The sequence below is a fragment of the Lepus europaeus genome, chromosome 21 (assembly GCF_033115175.1).
Source record: "Lepus europaeus isolate LE1 chromosome 21, mLepTim1.pri, whole genome shotgun sequence".
In the NCBI taxonomy this organism is placed as follows: Eukaryota; Metazoa; Chordata; class Mammalia; order Lagomorpha; family Leporidae; genus Lepus; species Lepus europaeus.
In genome coordinates, this window is record NC_084847.1 from 31,386,505 (window position 1) to 31,406,418 (window position 19,914).

Consider the following 19,914-nt stretch of genomic DNA (forward strand, 5'->3'; position numbering starts at 1 on the left):
TAATGACCATTGATAATATTCAGAAATCACAAACATATGGGCTGTGGCAATATCTGGGATTGAGTTAGCCAAAACAAAACAGGATATTTCCGGTTTCATACAGTCATATCCGGACAAAGTGGTGTGGAATTTGTATGCAATAGACCAAGCAAATCATAGTAACAATGGTTTTGGAGAAAAGCAAAGTCTTTTCGTTAGGCAAGTGCAAAAAATGTCATGTATACAAACATAAATATGTTTGTTTGCCGCAGTTCTTCTAGCTTTTTCCTAGAAAATACGAATGTGTAGAGCTGGTGTCTCCATGTGGAACCAATTAGAGTTTCCCAGTACAAAATTAAATGTTCCCTGATAAAAAACATTCAAAACAATAAAGTCCATTGATAATATCCAGAAAACACAAACACAGAGGCTGTCACAATATCTAGGATTGAGTTAGCCAAAACAAAACCGCATATTTCCGGTTACATCCAGTCATATCCGGACAAAGTGGTGTGGAATTTGTATGTAATGGACTGAGAGAATTACAGTAAAAATGGTTTTGGAGAAAAGCAAAGTTATTTCATTAGGCAGGTGCATAAAATGTCATGTATACAAACAGAAATATCATGTTTGTTTGCTGCAGTTCCTCTAGCATTCTCCGTAGAAAATACAAATGTTTAGAGCTGGTTTCTCCATGTGGAACCACTGAGTGTTTCCCAGTACAAAATTAAATGTTCCCTGATAAAAAAAAAAGTTTCAAAACAATAAAGTCCTTTGATAATATCCAGAAAACACAAACACAGGGGCTGTGGCAATATCTGGGATTGAGTTAGCCAAAACAAAACCGGATATTTCCGGTTTCATGCAGTCATATCCGGACAAAGTGGTGTGGAATTCCTATGCAATGGACCGAGAAAATCATAGTAAACATGGTTTTGGGGAAAAGCAAAGTCCTTTCTTTAGGCAAGTGCATAAAATGTCATGTATACAAACAGAAATATCATGTCCGTTTGCCGCAGTTCCTCTAGTTTTCTCCCTAGAATATACGAATAGAAGAACTGGTTTCTGCATGTGGAACCAGTGATTGTTTCCCAGTACAAAATTAAATGCTCCCTGATTAAAAAAAAGTTCCAAACAATAATGGTCATTGATAATATCCAGAAAACACAAACACAGGGGCTGTGGCAATATCTGGGATTGAGTTAGCCAAAACAAAACCGGATAATTCCGGTTTCATTCAGTCATATCGGGACAAAGTGGTGTGGAATTGGTATGCCATAGACCAAGCAAATCATAGTAAAAATTGTTTTGGAGAAAAGCAAAGTCCCTTCTTTAGGCAAGCGCATAAAATATCATGTATACAAACAGAAATATCATGTTTGTTTGCCGCAGTTCTTCTAGGTTTCTCCTAGAAAAAACTAATGCGTAGAGCTGGTGTCTGCATGTGGAACCAGTGATTGTTTCCCAGTACAAAATGAAATGTTCCCTGATAAAAATAAACTTTCAAAACAAAAATGACCATTGATAATATCCAGAAAACACAAACACAGGGGCTGTGGCAATATCTGGGATTGAGTTAGCCAAAACAAAACCGGATATTTCCGGTTTCATGCAGTCATATCCGGACAAAGTGGTGTGGAATTTGTATGCCATAGACCAAGCAAATCATAGTAAAAATGGTTTTGGAGAAAAACAAAGTCCTTTTTTAGGCAAGTGTATAAAATGTCATGTATCTTGTATACAAACAGAAATATCATGTTTGTTTGCCGCAGTTCTTCAGGCTTTCTCCTAGAAAATGCGAATGTGTAGAGCTGGTGTCTCCATGTGGATCCAATTAGAGTTTCCCAGTACAAAATTAAATGTTCCCTGATAAAAAACATTCAAAAGAATAAAGTCCTTTGATAATATCCAGAAAACACAAACACAGAAACTGTCGCAATATCTAGGATTGAGTTAGCCAAAACAAAAGCAGATATTTCCCCTTTGATCCAGTCATATCTGGACAAAGTGGTGTGGAATTTTTATGCAATGGACTGAGAGAATTACAGTAAAAAAATTTTTTGGAGAAAAGCAAAGTCATTTCATTAGGCAGGTGCATAAAATGTCATGTATACAAGCAGAAATATCATGTTTTTTGCTGCAGTTCCTCTAGCATTCTCCGTAGAAAATACAAATGTTTAGAGCTGGATTCTCCATGTGGAACAACTGAGTGTTTCCCAGTACAAAATTAAATGTTCCCTGATAAAAAAAAATTTCAAAACAATAAAGTCCTTTGATAATATCCAGAAAACACAAACACAGGGGCTGTGGCAATATCTGGGATTGAGTTAGCCAAAACAAAACCGGATATTTCCGGTTTCATGCAGTCATATCCGGACAAAGTGGTGTGGAATTTGTATGCAATAGACCAAGCAAATCATAGTAAAAAAGGTTTTGGAGAAAAGCAAAGTCCTTTCTTTAGGCAAGTGCATAAAATGTCATGTATACAAACAGCAATATCATGTTTGTTTGCCGCAGTTCCTCTATTTTTCTCCCTAGAATACACGAATAGAAAGAACTGGTTTCTGCATGTGGGACGAGTGATTGTTTCCCAGTACAAAATGAAATGCTCCCTGATTAAAAAATACGTTCCAAACAATAATGACCATTGATAATATCCAGAAAACACAAACACAGGGGCTGTGGCAATATCTGGGATTGAGTTAGCCAAAACAAAACCGGATATTTCCGGTTTCATGCAGTCATATCCGGACAAAGTGGTGTGGAATTTGTATGCAATAGTCCACGCAAATCATAGTAAAAAAGGTTTTGGAGAAAAGCAAAGTCCTTTCTTTTGGCAAGTGCATAAAATGTCATGTATCATGTATACAAACAGAAATATCATGTTTGTTTGCCGCAGTTACTCTGTTTTCTCCATAGAATACACGAATAGGAAGAACTGGTTTCTGCATGTGGAACCAGTGATTGTTTCCCAGTACAAAATGAAATGCTCCCTGATTAAAAAAATACGTTCCAAACAATAATGACCATTGATAATATCCAGAAAACACAAACACAGGGGCTGTGGCAATATCTGGGATTGAGTTAGCCAAAACAAAACCGGATATTTCCGGTTTCATGCAGTCATATCCGGACAAAAATGGTGTGGAATTTGTATGCAATAGACCAAGCAAATCATAGTAAAAATGGTTTTGGAGAAAAGCAAAGTCTTTTCGTTAGGCAAGTGCATAAACTGTCATGTATACAAACAGAAATATCATGTTTGTTTGCCAGTTCTTCTACCTTTCTCGCTAGAAAATACAAATCTGTAGAGCTGGTGTCTCCATGTGGAACCAATTAGAGTCTCCCAGTACAAAATTAAATGTTCCCTGATAAAAAACATTCAAAACAATAAAGTCCATTGATAATATCCAGAAAACACAAACACAGAGGCTGTCACAATATCTAGGATTGAGTTAGCCAAAACAAAACCACATATTTCCGGTTACATCCAGTCATATCCGGACAAAGTGGTGTGGAATTTGTATGCAATGGACTGAGAGAATTACAGTAAAAATGGTTTTGGAGAAAAGCAAAGTCATTTCATTAGGCAGGTGCATAAAATGTCATGTAAACAAACGGAAATATCATGTTTGTTTGCTGCAGTTCCTCTAGTTTTCTCCCTAGAATACACGAATATTAAGAACTGGTTTCCGCATGTGGAACCAGTGATTGTTTCCCAGTACAAAATGAAATGCTCCCTGATTAAAAAAAACGTTCCAAACAATAATGACCATTGATAATATCCAGAATACAAAAGCAATGGGGCTGTGGCAATATCTGGGATTGAGTTAGCCAAAACAAAACCGGATATTTCCGGTTTCATGCAGTCCTATCTAGAAAAAGTGGTGTGGAATTCCTATACAATGGACGGAGAAAATCATAGTAAAAATGGTTTTGGAGAAAAGCAAAGTCTTTTCGTTAGCCAAGTGCATAAAATGTCATGTATACAAACAGAAATATCATGTTTGTTTGCCGCAGTTCCTCTAGCTTTCTCCCTAGAAAATACGAATGTGTAGAGCTGGTGTCTCCATGTGGAACCACTGAGTGTTTCCCAGTACAAAATTAAATGTTCCCTGATAAAAAAAAAACTTTCAAAACAATAATGAACATTGACAATATCCAGAAAACAAAAACACAGAGGCTGTGGCAATCTGGGATTGAGTTAGCCAAAACAAAACCGGATATTTCCGGTTTCATGCAGTCATATCCTGACAAAGTGGTGTGGAATTTGTATGCAATAGACCAAGCAAATCATAGTAAAAATGGTTTTGGAGAAAAGCAAAGTCTTTTCGTTAGGCAAGTGCATAAAATGTCATGTATACAAACAGAAATATCATGTTTGTTTCCCGCAGTTCTTCTGGCTTTCTCCTAGAAAATACGAATGTGTAGAGCTGGTGTCTCCATGTGGAACCAATTAGAGTTTCCCAGTACAAAATTAAATGTTCCCTGATAAAAAACATTCAAAACAATAAAGTCCTTTGATAATATCCAGAAAACACAAACACAGAGGCTGTGGCAATATTTGTGATTGAGTTATCCAAAACAAAAGCGGATATATCCCCTTTGATCCAGTCATATCAGGTCAAAGTGGTGTGGAATTCGTATGCAATGGACTGAGAGAATTACAGTAAAAATGGTTTTGGAGAAAAGCAAAGTCATTTCATTAGGCAGGTGCATAAAATGTCATGTATACAAACAGAAATATCATGTTTGTTTGCTGCAGTTCCTCTAGCATTCTCCGTAGAAAAAACAAATGCTTAGAGCTGGTTTCTCCATGTGGAACCACTGAGGGTTTCCCAGTACAAAATTAAATGTTCCCTGATAAAAAAAGTTTCAAAACAATAAAGTCCTTTGATAATATCCAAAAAAACACAAACACAGGGGCTGTGGCAATATCTGGGATTGAGTTAGCCAAAAGAAAACTGGATATTTCCGGTTTCATCCAGTCATATCCGGACAAAGTGTTCTGGAATTCCTATGCAATGGACCGAGAAAATCATAGTAAAAATGGTTTTGGAGAAAAGCAAAGTCCTTTCTTTAGGCAAGTGCATAAAATGTCATGTATCATGTATACAAACAGAAATATCATGTTTGTTTGCCGCAGTTCCTCTAGCATTCTCCGTAGAAAAAACAAATGCTTAGAGTTGGTGTCTCCATGTGGAACCAATTAGAGTTTCCCAGTACAAAATTAAATGTTCCCAGATTAAAAAATAGTTTCAAAACAATAAAATCCTTCGATAATATCCAGAAAACACAAACACAGGGCCTGTGGCAATATCTGGGATTGAGTTAGCCAAAACAAAACCGGATATTTCCGGTTTCATCCAGTCATATCCGGTAAAAGTGGTGTGGAATTCCTATGCAATGGACCGCGAAAATCACAGTAAAAATGGTTTTGGAGAAAAGCAAAGTCTTTTCATTAGGCATGTGCATAAAATGCCATCTATACAAACAGAATTATCATGTTTGTTTGCTGCAGTTCCTCTAGCTTTCTCCCTAGAAAATACGAATGTGTAGAGCTGGTGTCTCCATGTGCAAGCAATTAGAGTTTCCCAGTAGAAAATTAAATGTTCCCTGATAAAAAAAAATTAAAACAATAATGACCATTGATAATATACAGAGATCACAAACACAGGGGCTGTGGCAATATCTGGGATTGAGTTAGCCAAAACAAAACCGAATATTTCTGGTTTCATCCAGTCATATCCTGACAAAGTGGTGTGGAATTCGTATGCAGTGGACTGAAAAAATCAGAGTAAAAATGTTTTTGTAGAAAAGCAAAGCCTTTTCGTTAGGCAAGTGCATAAAATGCCATCTATACAAAAAGAAATATCATGTTTGTTTGCCGCAGTTCCTCTGGCTTTCTCCTAGAAAATACGAATGTGTAGAGCTGGTCTCTCCATGTGGAATCAATTAGAGTTTCCCAGTACAAAATTAAATTTTCCCTCATAAAAAAAAAAAAAAAAAAACTTTCAAAACAAAAAATTCCTTCGATATCATCCAGAAAACTCAAACACAGAGGATGTCGCAATAGCTGGCATTCAGTTAGCCAAAACACAACCGGATATATCTGGTTTCATCCAGTCATATCTGGACAAAGTGATGTGGAATTCCTATGCAATGGACAGACAAAATCACAGTAAAAATGGTTTTGGAGAAAAGCGAAGTCCTTTTGTTAGGCAAGTGAATAAAATGTCATGTATACAAACAGAAATATCATGATTGTTTGTCACAGTTCCTTTAGATTTCTCCCCAGAAAATACGTATTTGTAGAGCTGGTTTCTCCATTTGGAACCACTGAGTGTTTCCCAATACAAAATTAAATGTTCCCTGATGAAAAAAAAACTTTAAAAACAATAATGTCCATTGGTTATATCCACAAAGCACAAACACAGGGGCTGTGGCAATATCTGGGATTGAGTTATCCAAAACAAAACCGGATATTTCCAGTTGCATTCAGTCACATCCATAAAAATTGTTGTGCAATTCGTATGCAATGGACTGAGAAACTTGCAGTGAAAATGTTTTTGGAGAAAAGCAAAGTCTTTTCATTAGGCAACTGCATAAAATGTCATGTATACAAACAGAAATATCATATTTGTTTGCCACAGTTCCTCTAGCTTTCTTCTAGAAAATAAGAACGCGTAGAGCTTGTGTCTCCATGTGAAACCATTTATAGTTGCCCATTACAAAATTAAATGTTCCCTGATAAAACAATAAAACTTTCAAAACAATAAAGTCCATCGATAATATCCACAAAATCAAACACAGGGCTTGTGGCAATATCTGGGATTGAGTTAGGCAAAACATAACTGGATATATTTCTGGTTTAATCCAGTCAAATCTGGACAAAGTTTTGTGGAATTCGTATGCAATGGACCGAGAAAATCACAGTAAAAATGGCTTTGGAGAAAAGCAAAGTCCTTTCGTTAGGCAAGTGCATAAAATGTCATGTATACAAACAGAAATATCATGTTTGAATAGAGTTCGCCAAAAACAACAGGATATTACCGGTTTCATCAAATCATACCCATAAAAACTGGTGTGAAATTCGTATGCAATCGACTGAGAAAATTGCAGTGAAAATTGTTTTGGAGAAAAGCAAAGTCTTTTCATTAGGCAAGTCCATAAAAGGCTATCTATACAAGGAGAAATGTCAGGATTTTTTGCCGCAGTTGCTCTAGATTTTTCGCTAGAAATATGAATGTGTAGAGCTAGTGTCTCCATGTGGAGCCAATTAGACTTTCCCAGTACAAAATTAAATGTTCTCTGAGGAAAAAAAATACTTTCAAAACAATAAAGTCCTTCAATAATACCCAGAAAACACAAACACAGGGGCAGTGGCAATATCTGGGATTGAGTTAGCCAAATATAACTGGATATTTCCGGTTTCATCCAGTCAAATCCGGACAAAGTGGTGTGGAATTCATATGAAATGGACTGAGAAAATCACAGTAAAAATGGCTTTGGAGCAAAGCAAAATTCTTTCATTAGGCAAGTGCATAAATTGCCATCTATACAAACAGAAATATCACGTTTCTTTGCCACCGTTCCTCTAGCTTTCTCCTAGAAAATACAAATGTGTAGAGCTGGTGTCTCCATGTGGAACCAATTAGAGTTTCCCAGCACAAAATTAAATGTTCCCTGATTAAAAAAAAAAACCTTTCAAAACAATAAAGTCATTCGATAATATCCAGAAAACACAAACACAGAGGCTGTGGCAATATCTGGGATTGAGTTAGCCAAAACAAAACCGGATATTTCCGGTTGCATCCAGTCATATCGGGACAAAGAGCTGTGGAATTCATATGCAATGGACCGAGCAAATCATAGTAAAAATGGTTTTGGAGAAAAGCAAAGTCTTTTCGTTAGGCAAGTGCATAAAATATCATGTATACAAACAGAAATATCATGTTTATTTGCCGCAGTTCCTCTAGCATTCTCCTAGAAAATACGAATGTGTAGAGGTGGTGTCTCCATGTGCAAGCAATTAAAGTTTCCCAGTACAAAATTAAATGTTCCCTGATAAAGAAAAAAGAAAAAAAAACGTTCAAAACTATGAAGTCCTTCAATAACATCCGGAAAACACAGACACAGGATCTGTGGCAATATCTGGGATTGAGTTAGCAAAAACATAACCGGATATTTCTGATTTCATCCAGTCATATCCGGACAAAGTGGTATGGAATTCACAGCAATGGACCGGGAACCTCACAGTAAAAATGGTTTTGGGGAAAGGCAAAGAGTTTTCGTTAGGCAAGTGCATAAAATGTCATGTATATAAACAGAAATATAATGTTTGTTTTCCGCAGTTCCTCTAGCTTTCTCCTAGAAAATACGAACGTGTACAGCTGGTGTCTCCATGTGGAACCAATTAGAGTTTCCCAGTATAAAATTAAATGTTCCCTGATAAAAAAAAAACTTTCAAAACAATAAAGCCCATCGATAATATCCAGAGAACACAAACAGAGGATCTGTGGCAATATCTAGGATAGAGTTAGCCAAAACATAACTGGATATTTCTGGTTTCATTCAGTCAAATCCGGACAAAGTGGTGTGGAATTCGTATGCAATGGACCGATAAAATCACAGTAAAAATGGCTCTGGAGCAAAGCAAAGTCCTTTTGTTAGGCAAGTGCATAAAATGCCATCTATACAAAGAGAAATATCATGTTCCTTTGCCACAGTTTCTCTAGATTTCTCCCTAGAAAATATGAATCTGTAGAGCTGGTGTCTCAATGTGGAATCAATTAGAGTTTCCCAGTACAAAATTAAATGTTACCAGATTAAAAAAAATAAAACTTTCAAAAAAATAAAGTCCTTCAATAATATCCAGAAAACACAAACAAAGGGGATGTGGCAATATCTGGGATATAGATAGTAAAAACTAAACCGCATATTTCTGGTTTCATCCAGGCATATCCTGAAAAAGTGGTGTGGAATTTGTATGGAATCGACTGTGAAAATTGCAGTGAAAATGGTTTTGGAGAAAAGCAATGTCTTTTCGTTAGGCAAGTCCATAAAATGCTATCTATATAAGGAGAAATGTCATGTTTGTTTGCCACAGTTCCTCTAGCTTTCTCCTAGAAAATACGAATGTGTAGAGCTGGTGTCTCTATGTGGAACCAATTAGATTTTCCAAGTACAAAATTAAATGTTCCCTGAGGGAAAAAAAAAACTTTAAAAACAAGAAAGTCCTTTGATGATATCCAGAAAACACAAACACAGGGGCTATGGCAATATCTGGGATTGAGTTAGCCAAAGCAAAACCGTATATTTCCGATTTCATCCAGTGATATCTGGACAAAGTGGTGTGCAATTCGTATGAAATTCACAGAGAAACTAACAGTAAAAATGGTTTTGGAGAAAAGCAAAGTCTTTTCGTTAGGCAAGTGCATAAAATGTCATGTATACAAACAGAAATATCAGGATTTTTTGCCGCAGTTCCTCTAGTTTTCTCCTAGAAAATACGAATGTGTAGAGTTGGTGTCTCCATGTGGAACCAACTAGAGTTTCCCAGTACAAAATTAAATGTTCCCTGATTAAAAAAAACATTCAAAACAATAAAGTCCTTCGATAATATCCAGAAAACACAAACACAGAAGCTGTGGCAATATCTGGGATTGAGTTAGCCAAAATAAAACGGGATATTTTTGGTTTCATCCAGTCATATCCGGACAAAGTGGTATGCAATTCATATGCAATGGACCGAGAAAATCACATTAAAAATGGTTTTGGAGAAAAGCAAAATCTTTTCTGTAGGCAAGTGCATAAAATGTCATGTAACCAAACAGAAATATCATGTTTGTTTCCCGCAGTCTCTCTAGATTTCTCTCTAGAAACTACGAATGTCTATAGCTTGTGTCTCCATGTGGAACCAGTGAATGTTTCCCAGTAGAAAATTAAATGTTCCCTGATAAAAAAAATAACTTTCAAAACAATAAAGTCCTTTGATAATATCCAGAAATCACAAACACAGGTGCTGTGGCAATAACTGGGATTGAGTTAGCAGAAAAAAAACCTGATATTTCCGGTTTCATCCAGTCTTATCGGACTAAGTGTTGTGCAATTCATATGTAATGGACAGACAAAATCACAGTAAAAATGGTTTTGGAGAAAAGCAAAGTCTTTTCGTTAGGCAAGTGCTTAAAATGCCATCTATACAAACAGAAATATCACGATTGTTTGCCGCAGTTCATTTAGCTTTCTCCCCAGAAAATACGAATTTGTAGAGCTGGTGTCTCCATGTGGAACCAATTAGAGTTGCTCAGTACAAAATTAAATGTTCCTTGATGAAAAAAACATTCAAAACAATAAAGTCCTTCGATAATATCCAGAAAACACAAACACAGAGTCTGTGGCAATATCTGAGATTGAGTTAGAAAAACAAAACCGGATATTTCTGGTTTCATCCAGTCATATCCAGACAAAGTGTTGTGGAAAACGTATGCAATGGACTGTGAAAATTGCAGTGAAAATGGTTTTGGAGAAAAGAAAAGTCTTTTCGTTAGGCAGGAACATAAAATGCCATTTATACAAACAGAAATATCATGATTGTTTGCCGCATTTCCTTTACATATCTCCCTAGAAAATACGAATGTGTAGAGCTGGTGTCTCCATGTGGAACCAATTAGAGTTTCCCAGTACAAAATTAAATGATCCCTGACAAAAAACATTCAAAACAATAAAATACTTCGATAATATCCAGAGGCTGCGGCAATATCTGGGATTCAGTTAGCCAAAATACAAAAAAATATTTCCGGTTTCATCCAGTCATATCCGGAGAAAGTGATGTGGAATTCGTATGCAATGGACCAAGAAAATCACAGTAAAAATGGTTTTGGAGAAAAGCAAAGCTTTTCGTTAGGCAAGTGTATAAAATGCCATCTATAAAAACAGAAATATCACGTTTGTTTGCCGCAGTTCCTCTAGCTTTCTCCCCAGAAAATACGGATGTGTAGATATGGTGTCTCAATGTGGAACCAATTAGAGTTTCCCAGTACAAAATCAAATGTTCCCTGATAAAAAAAAAATCTTTTCAAAACAATAATGTTCTTCGATAATATCCAGAAAACAGAAACACAAGGGTTGTGGTAATATCTTAGATTGAGTTAGCCAAAAGAAAACAGGATATTTCCGGTTTCATCCAGTCATATCCGGAAAAAGTGGTGTGCAATTCGTATGTAATGGACAGACAAAATCACAGTAAAAATGGTTTTGGGGAAAAGCAAAGTCTTTTCGTTATGCAAGTGCATAAAATGCCATCTATACAAACACAAATATCATGTTTGTTTGCCACAATTCCTCTAGCTTTCTCCCTAGAATATACGAATGTGTAGAACTGGTGTGTCCATGAGGAACCAATTAGAGTTTCCCAATACAAATTTAAATGTTCCCTGATAAAAAAAATTTCAAAATATATTGTCCATTCATAATATCCAGAAAACACAAACACAGAGACAGTCGCTGAGAGAAAATAAGGCAGGAAGGGGTTAAAATTGAGTTGCTTGGCTAACTGCATATTGTTCTGCTTTTGTACAAAATAGCTGGGCTTGCAAAATGCATTTTTTTAAGATAACTAGACTTTAGCTGACCTTGTAACATGTGATGATTGTGCTAATGCTTTTATGAGATAATGGAGCATGTGATAATTATTTTAGGAGCTATGTTGAGTTTTTGGTCATGATGACCCCGTGTTTGTGCTTGCTCAAGGTTTTTGTCCCTTACTCTGGAAAAACCCTTTACCTTGTCATGTATTTGTCATGCTGCGGTTTATCTTGTGACTTTTTGTAACGCTATGGAGATATGCTAATGTTGTGGTTTTAATCCTTAAATACTCTGAGCGGTTGATGATCGGGGCCTCTCTTCTTGCACAGAGATGGCCCATCTGCGCAGATGTAATAAACTTCCTCTTGTTCTTTGCATCGATTGGAATGGATTTCGTGTTTCTGGGGTCGGTAGAAGTGTGGGACACCTTTCGGGGGTCTTACAGTCGCAATATCTGGGATTCAGTTAGCGAAAATAAACCGGATATTTCCAGTTTCATCCAGTCATATCCGGACAAAGTGTTGTGCAATTCGTATGCAATGGACCGAGAAAATCACAGTAAAAATCGTTTTGGAGAAAAACAAAGTCTTTTCATTACGCAAGTGCATAAAATGTCATGTATACAAACAGAAATATCATCTTTGTTTCCCGCAGTTCCTCTAGCTTTCTCACTAGAAAATACGAATGTGTAGAGCTGGTGTCTCCATGTGGAACAAATTAGAGTTTCCCAGTACAAAATTAAATATTCCCTGATAAAAAATATTCAAAACAATAAAGTCCTTCGATAATATCCAGAAAACACAAACACAGGGGCTGTCGCAATATCTGGGACTCAGTTAGCCAAAACACAAGCAGATATTTCTAGTTTCATCCAGACAATCCGGACAAAGTGGTATGGAATTCGTATGCAAGGTACCGAGAAATTCACAGTAAAAATGGTTTTGGAGAAAAGCAAACTCTTTTCGTCAGGCAAGTGCATAAAATGTCATGTATATGAACTGAAATATCAGGATTTTTGCCGCAGTTCCTCTAGTTTTCTCCTTAGAAAATACGAATGTGTAGAGCTGGTGTCTCCATGCGGAACAAATTAGAGTTTCCAAGTACAATAATTAAATGTTTCCAGTACAAAATTAAATGTTCCCTGATAAAAAACATTCAAATCAATAAAGTCCATCGATAATATCCAGAAAATACAAACACAGGGCCTGTGGCAATTTTTGGGATTCAGTTAACCAAAACACAAGCAGATATTTCCCCTTTCATTCACTGATATCCGGACAAAGTTGTGTGGAATTCATATGCAATGGACAGAGAAAATCACAGTAAAAATGGTTTTTGAGAAAAGCAAAGTCTTTTCGTTAGGTAAGCGCATAAAATGTCATGTATCCAAACAGAAATATCATATGTGATTGCCGTAGTTCCTCTAGGTTTCTCCCTAGAAAATACGAATTTGTAGAGCTGATGTCTCCATGCGGAACCAGTAAGAGTTTCCAAGTACAAAATTAAATCTTCCCGGATATGAAAAAAGAAAAACATTTAAAAAAATAAAGTCATTCGATAATATCCAGAAAACACAAACACATAGGCTGTGGCAATATCTGGGATTGAGTTAGCCAAAAAAACCCGGATATTTCCGGTTTCATCCAGTCATATCCGGACAAAGTGGTGTGGAATTCATATGCAATGGAGTTAAAACCAATCAGAGTTTCCCAGTACAAAATTAAATATTCCCTGATTAAAAAAAAAAGAAAACTTAAAAACCATAAAGTCCATTGATAATATCCAGATAACACAAACACAGTGGCTGTCGCAATATCTGGGATTCAGTTAGCCAAAAAAAAAAAAACAACTTTCAAAACAATAAAGTCCTTCGATAATATCCAGAAAACACAAACGCAGATGCTGTGGTAATATCTGGGGTTGAGTTAGAAAAAAGAAAACCGGATATTTCTGGTTTCATCCAGTCATATCCGGACAACGTGGTATGCAATTCGTATGCAATAGACCGAGAAAATCACAGTAAAAATGGCTTTGGAGAAAAGCAAAGTCTTTTCGATAGGCAAGTCCGTAAAATGTCATGTATACAAACAGAAATATCAGGCTTGTTTGCCGCAGTTCCTCCAGCTTTCTCTCTAGAAAATACAAATGTGTAGAGCTGGTGTCTCCATGTGGAACCAATTAGAGTTTCCCAGTACAAAATTAAATGATCCCTGATAAAAATATTCAAAACCATAAAATACTTCGATTATATCCAGAAAACACTAACACAGAGGCTGTCGTAATATCTGGGATTCAGTTAGCCAAAACACAACTGCATATTTCCGGTTTCATCCAGTCATATCCGGACAAAGTGGTGTGGAATTCGTATGCAATGTATAGACAAAATCGCAGTAAAAATGGTTTTGGAGAAAAGCAAAGTCTTATCTTTAGGCAAGTGCATAAAATGTCATGTATACAAACAGAAATATCATGTTGGTTTACCACAGTTCCTCTAGATTTCTCCCTAGAAAATATGCATGTGTAGAGCTGGTGTCTCCATGTGAAGGCAATTACAGTTTCCCAGTACAAAATTATATGTTCCCTGATTAAAAAGAAAAAAAAAACTTTCAAAACAATAAAGTCCTTCGATAATATCCAGAAAACACAAACACAGGGGCTGCGGCAATATCTGGGATTCAGTTAGCCAAAACAGAAGCGAATATTTCCGGTTTCATCCAGTCATACCCGGACAAACTGGTGTGGAATTCGTATGCAATGGACCGAGAAAATCACAGTAAAAATGGTTTTGGAGAAAAGCAAAGTCTTTTCATTAGACAAGTGCATAAATTGCCAACTATACAAACAAAAATATCATATTCGTTTGGCCCAGTTCCTCTAGATTTCTCACTAGAAAAGACGAATGTGTAGAGCTGGTGTCTCCATGTGGAACCAACTAGAGTTTCACAGTACAAAATTAATTGTTCCCTGATAAAAAAAATTTCAAAACAATAAAGTCCTTCGATAATATCCAGAAAACACAAACACAGGGGCTGTGGCAATATCTGGCATTGAGTTATCCAAAACAAAACCGGATATTTCCAGTTTCATCCAGTCATATAAGGAAAAAGTGGTGTGGAGTTCATTTGCAATGGACTTAAAAAATTGCAGTGAAAATGGTTTTGGGTAAAAGCAAAATCCTTTCCTTAGGCAAGTGCATAAAATGCAATATATACAAACAGAAATATCATGTTTGTTTCCCGGAGTTCCTCTAGCAATCTCCCTAGACAATATGAATGTATAGAGTGGTTTCTCCATGTGGAACCAATTAGAGTTTCACAGTACAAAATTAAATGGCCCCTGATTAAAAAAAATTTCAAAACAATAAAGTCCTTCGATAATATCCAGAAATCACAAAAACAGGTGCTGTGGCAATATCTCGGATTGAGTTAGCCAAAACACAACCGGATATTTCCGATTTCATCCAGTTTTATCCAGACAAAGTGGTGTGGAATTCGTATGCAATGGACAGACAAAATCACAGTAAATGGTTTTGGAGAAAAGCAAAGTCTTTTCGTTAGGCAAGTGCATAAAATTCCATCTATACAAACAGAAATATCATGTTTGTTTCCCGCAGTTCTTTTAGATTTCTCCCCAGAAAATACGAATGTGTAGAGCTGATGTCTCCATGTGGAACCAATTAGAGTTTCCCAGTACAAAAGTAAATGTTCCCTGATAAAAATACATTCAAAATAATAAAGTCCATTGATAATATCCATGAAACACAAACACAGGGGCTGTGGCAATATCTGGGATTGAGTTAGACAAAACAAACGGGATATTTCCGGTTTCATCCAGTCATATCCGGACGAAGTGGTGTGGAATTCGTATGCAATGGACAGACAAAATCACAGTAAAAATGGATTTGTAGAAAAGTAAAGTCTTTTCGTTAGGCAAGTGCATAAAATGGCATCTATACCAACAGAAATATCATGATTGTTTGCCGCAGTTCCTTTAGGTTTATCCCTAGAAAATAGGAATGTGTAGAGATGGTGCCTACATGTGGAACCAATCAGAGTTTCCCAGTAGAAATTCAATTGTTCCCTGATTAAAAAAAAAAAAACTTTCAAAACAATAAAGTCCTTCGATAACATCTAGAAAACAGAAACACAGGGGCTGTGGCAATATCTGGGATTGAGTTAGCCAAAGTAACCGGATATTTCCGGTTTCATCCAGTCATATCCATACAAAGTGGTGTGGAATTCGTATGCAATGGACCGAGAAAATCACATTAAAAATGGTTTTGGAGAAAGGCAAAATCTTTTCGGTAGGCAAGTGCATAAAATGTCATGTAACCAAACAGAAATATCATGTTTGTTTCCCGCAGTTTCTCTAGATTTCTCCCTAGAAACTATGAATGTGTATAGCTGGTGTCTCCATGTGGAACCAATGAGTGTTTCCCAGTAGAAAATTAAATGTTCCCTGATTAAAAAAAAAAAAACTTTCAAAAAAATAAATTCCTTTGATAATATCCAGAAAACACAAACACAGGTGCTGTGGCAATAACTGGGATTGAGTTAGCAGAAAAAAAACCGGATATTTCCGGTTTCATCCAGTCTTATCGGACTAAGTGTTGTGCAATTCATATGTAATGGACAGACAAAATCACAGTAAATATGGTTTTGGAGAAAACCAACGTCTTCGTTATGCAAGTGCATAAAATGCCATCTATACAAACAGAAATATCATGATTGTTTGCCGTAGTTCATTTAGATTTCTCCCCAGAAAATACGAATGTGTAGAGCTGGTGTCTCCATGTGGAACCAATTAGAGTTTCCCAGTACAAAATTAAATGTTCCCTTATGAAAAAAACATTCAAAACAATAAAATATTTCGATAATATCCAGAAAATACAAACACAGAGGCTGCGGCAATATCTGGGATTCAGTTAGCCAAAACACAAAAGCATATTTCTGGTTTCATCCAGTCATATCCAGACAAAGTGTTGTGGAAATCGTATGCAATGGACTGTGAAAATTGCAGTGAAAATGGTTTTGGAGAAAAGCAAAGTCTTTTCGTTAGGCAGGAGCATAAAATGTCATGTAAACAAACAGAAATATCATGTTTGTTTGCCTCAGTTCATCTAGCTTTCAAGCTAGAAAATACGAATGTGTAGAGCTGGTGTCTCCATGTGGAACCAATTAGAATTTTCCAGTACAAAATTAAATGTTCCCTGATAAAAAATATTCAAAACAATAAAGTCCTTCGATAATATCCAGAAAACACAAACACAGAGGCTGTCGCAATATCTGGTACTCAGTTAGCCAAAACAAAACCGGATATTTCCGGTTTCATCCAGTCATATGCGGACAAAGTGGTGTGGAATTCGTATGCAATCGACCGAGAAAATCACAGTAAAAATCATTTTGAAGAAATGGAAAGTCTTTTCCTTAGGCAAGTGCATAAAAATCATGTATAGAAAAAGAAATATCATGTTTTTTTTTATATACTTTTCTTGTCACATTCTTATATTTTAAATAATTTTCATTTCATCCCAGAGGCTGCCACTCACTTTGAAATCAAAGGTGTAATTGGTGTAAGGCATCAAGTTATTTTCATAGGCGCTCTTAAGTTGGAAGCCATGTGTGATTCTCCCTTCTGAGCTTCCATTCTTTCCATTGCAGCTGAAGTTCATAAGACACTAATTGTACCTTAGTTCCTTGAAGTCTTTATGGTTGTCAGCTACTCCTCCATTGCTTAAATATTCCACAACACCTTAATCTGGCAATGAGTTAAGATCTGCACATAGCACCAGCGGGATAGAATTAGGATCTGTGGTTGGGCTGGCAGGCCTACTAGAAGCTTTCTCCAGAATGTTTTTAACCTCTGAGACAAACATCATGTTCTGGATGAGTTTCACATCAGAATACTCTGGGTCCCAATGCATGTGGGCATTTGCCACAATAAGCAGCTGTTTGTCTGCAGCATGAATTGGCTTCATACCTGCTCCAAATAGTTCCTTGTGGACCTCTAATACCACAGCAACACCAATGTTATCTTTTGTCATCACTCTGTTTAGCATAGCTTCGGATCCATCTGAATTAACCATTGCCACTTGGTTAAATTCCACTGTATGCTTTTGCACCAATGTAAATTTTTCTGTTTTGAAGAATATTGCACAACCATCCACATGCTTTCTCTCCTGCTCAGACATGATTTTGGCACGTGACTTTGGAGAAAAAAATCCATCATATCCACGCTCCTTCAATGCTGGCAGAAAGAGAGTGAAGTATTGCTCTGTTTCCACTTCCTGAAGACTAATGATATCTGCGTCACAGTTAACAATTTCTTCCATAATTCCCTTTTTCCTGTATTCCCAGTTTAATGCCCAGGAGGGGCAATAGCCATATAGCTGCCGGGTGGCGTATTTATCACATAACACATTGTAACACATAACCGTGAATGATGCTGATGGTAGAATTTGGTCTCGTTCTTTTAATGTAATCCATGGCCTCGGAGGAAGCTGCTCTGGATGAACTGCTAGATTGTCAAGCATGAAGTTCAGTAGCTTTCGGGTTCCATCTGGGTCCTGGTACAAGTTGAGAATATCCTGTGATAAAGGATTGCCTTTCAAACCTAGAGTTTGTAGCTGGAAGAGCCGACCAAGTTCATGAGGCAAAACCCGTAACAGATTGTTATTTAAAAGCAATTCCCTGAGAGACACCATGTTTCCTAGTTCTGCTGGTAAACTTCTGAGTTTATTGGATGACAGATCCAGGTAAACCAGATTATGAAGCTTGGCAATATCAGGTGGAATGCGACTAAGGTAATTGTCATTTAGGTGCAGCGCTGTCAAGTGTGTCAATGACCAAAGTGATGTACTTAAGCTCCGCACTCTACCTGAAATTTCTAATTCTGCCCAGTGAGATTTTTTCCCATTGGCTACCTCCTCTGCTGACATGATGGTATAAATTCGGCGAGGATCTGGAGGATCATATTTTTCCTTTGGCATCCCTATTAGTCTCATTCTCTGCCTCCGGCCCACAAGGAGCAACAGCAGCCATTTCCCCACGGCAGGGGAAACACCACACACACTCACACACACACACACGCCACGAGCGTGCGCGCGCGCGGGCCCCCACAGATGCTTCCCCTCCGGAGCCGCGGCCGCAGACGCAAACACAAACACCCACGCCCGGCCGCCCCGAGGGGAAGCCGCCGCGGCACGCCAGCCCGGGCCGAGGCTCGCGGAGGGGCCTGCCGTGTCCCCCCCTCCCCCTTTTTTTTTCACTGTTCAAGGTTTATTTGGTGATTTAGTTGGTATGACACATGGATAGCTGGTTGCATTGCTATATGTAGATCTTTCTTTTTACATTATGTGCAGTGTACACTATTCATACATACAATACACAAAATAAGATCCTTTAGAACAGTTTTGCACAAGACATGCAATACTGAGTTTATACAATATTGGATCCCAGGTTGTGACTGACTGGGAAAAAAAGTTGGACTAAGCACGTTTGGTGAAGGGACCAGAAGTTACGTAGCACACAGTAAACGCAAGTCTAGTCGGAAGGGCAACTGGAGCTCGTGCAACACAGGCAGTGGCACCTCAGAGGTGGCAAACTATATCTTGGGCTGACAAGATTCCTCTAGATTTCTCCTAGAAAATACGAATGTGTAGAGCTGGTTTCTCCATGTGAAACCAATTAGAATTTCCCATTACAAAATTATATGTTCCCTGATAAAAAAAAAAAAAAAAAACTTTGAAAACAATGAAGTCCTTCGATAATATCCAGAAAACACAAACGCAGATGCTGTGGTAATATCTGGGGTTGAGTTAGAAAAAACAAAACTGGATATTTCTGGTTTCATCCAGTCATATCCGGACAATGTGGTGTGCAATTCGTATGCAATAGACCGAGAAAATCACAGTAAAAATGGTTTTGGAGAAAAGCAAAGTCTTTTCGATAGGCAAGTGCATAAAAAGTCATGTATACAAACAGAAATATCAGGCTTGTTTGCCGCAGTTCCTCCAGCTTTCTCTCTAGAAAATACGAATGTGTAGAGCTGGTGTCGCCATGAGGAACCACTGAGTATTTCCCAGTACAAAATTAAATGTTCCCTGATAAAAAAAATTCAAAATAATAATGTCCATTAATAATATCCAGAAAATATAAACACAGGGGCTGTGGCAATATCTGGGACTCAGTTAGCCAAAACAAAACCGGATATTTCCGGTTTCATCCAGTCATATCCAGACAAAGTGGTGTGGAATTCGTATGCAATGGACCGAGAAAATCAGAGTGAAAATGGTTTTGGAGAAAAGCAAAGTCATTTCGTTAGGCAAGTGCATAAAATGCCATCTAT

General features: G+C 37.2%; 1 protein-coding gene across 1 annotated transcript; it reads right to left on the bottom strand.

Annotated features, from left to right (window-relative positions):
- Positions 1 to 17,135: 17,135 nt before the first annotated feature.
- LOC133750362 (CCR4-NOT transcription complex subunit 6-like) lies at positions 17,136 to 18,618 on the bottom strand. The gene has a single exon (XM_062179942.1). It carries the CDS (start codon positions 18,569 to 18,571, stop codon positions 17,321 to 17,323), a length of 1,251 nt encoding a protein of 416 aa, XP_062035926.1. The 5' UTR covers positions 18,572 to 18,618; the 3' UTR covers positions 17,136 to 17,320.
- Positions 18,619 to 19,914: the final 1,296 nt, after the last annotated feature.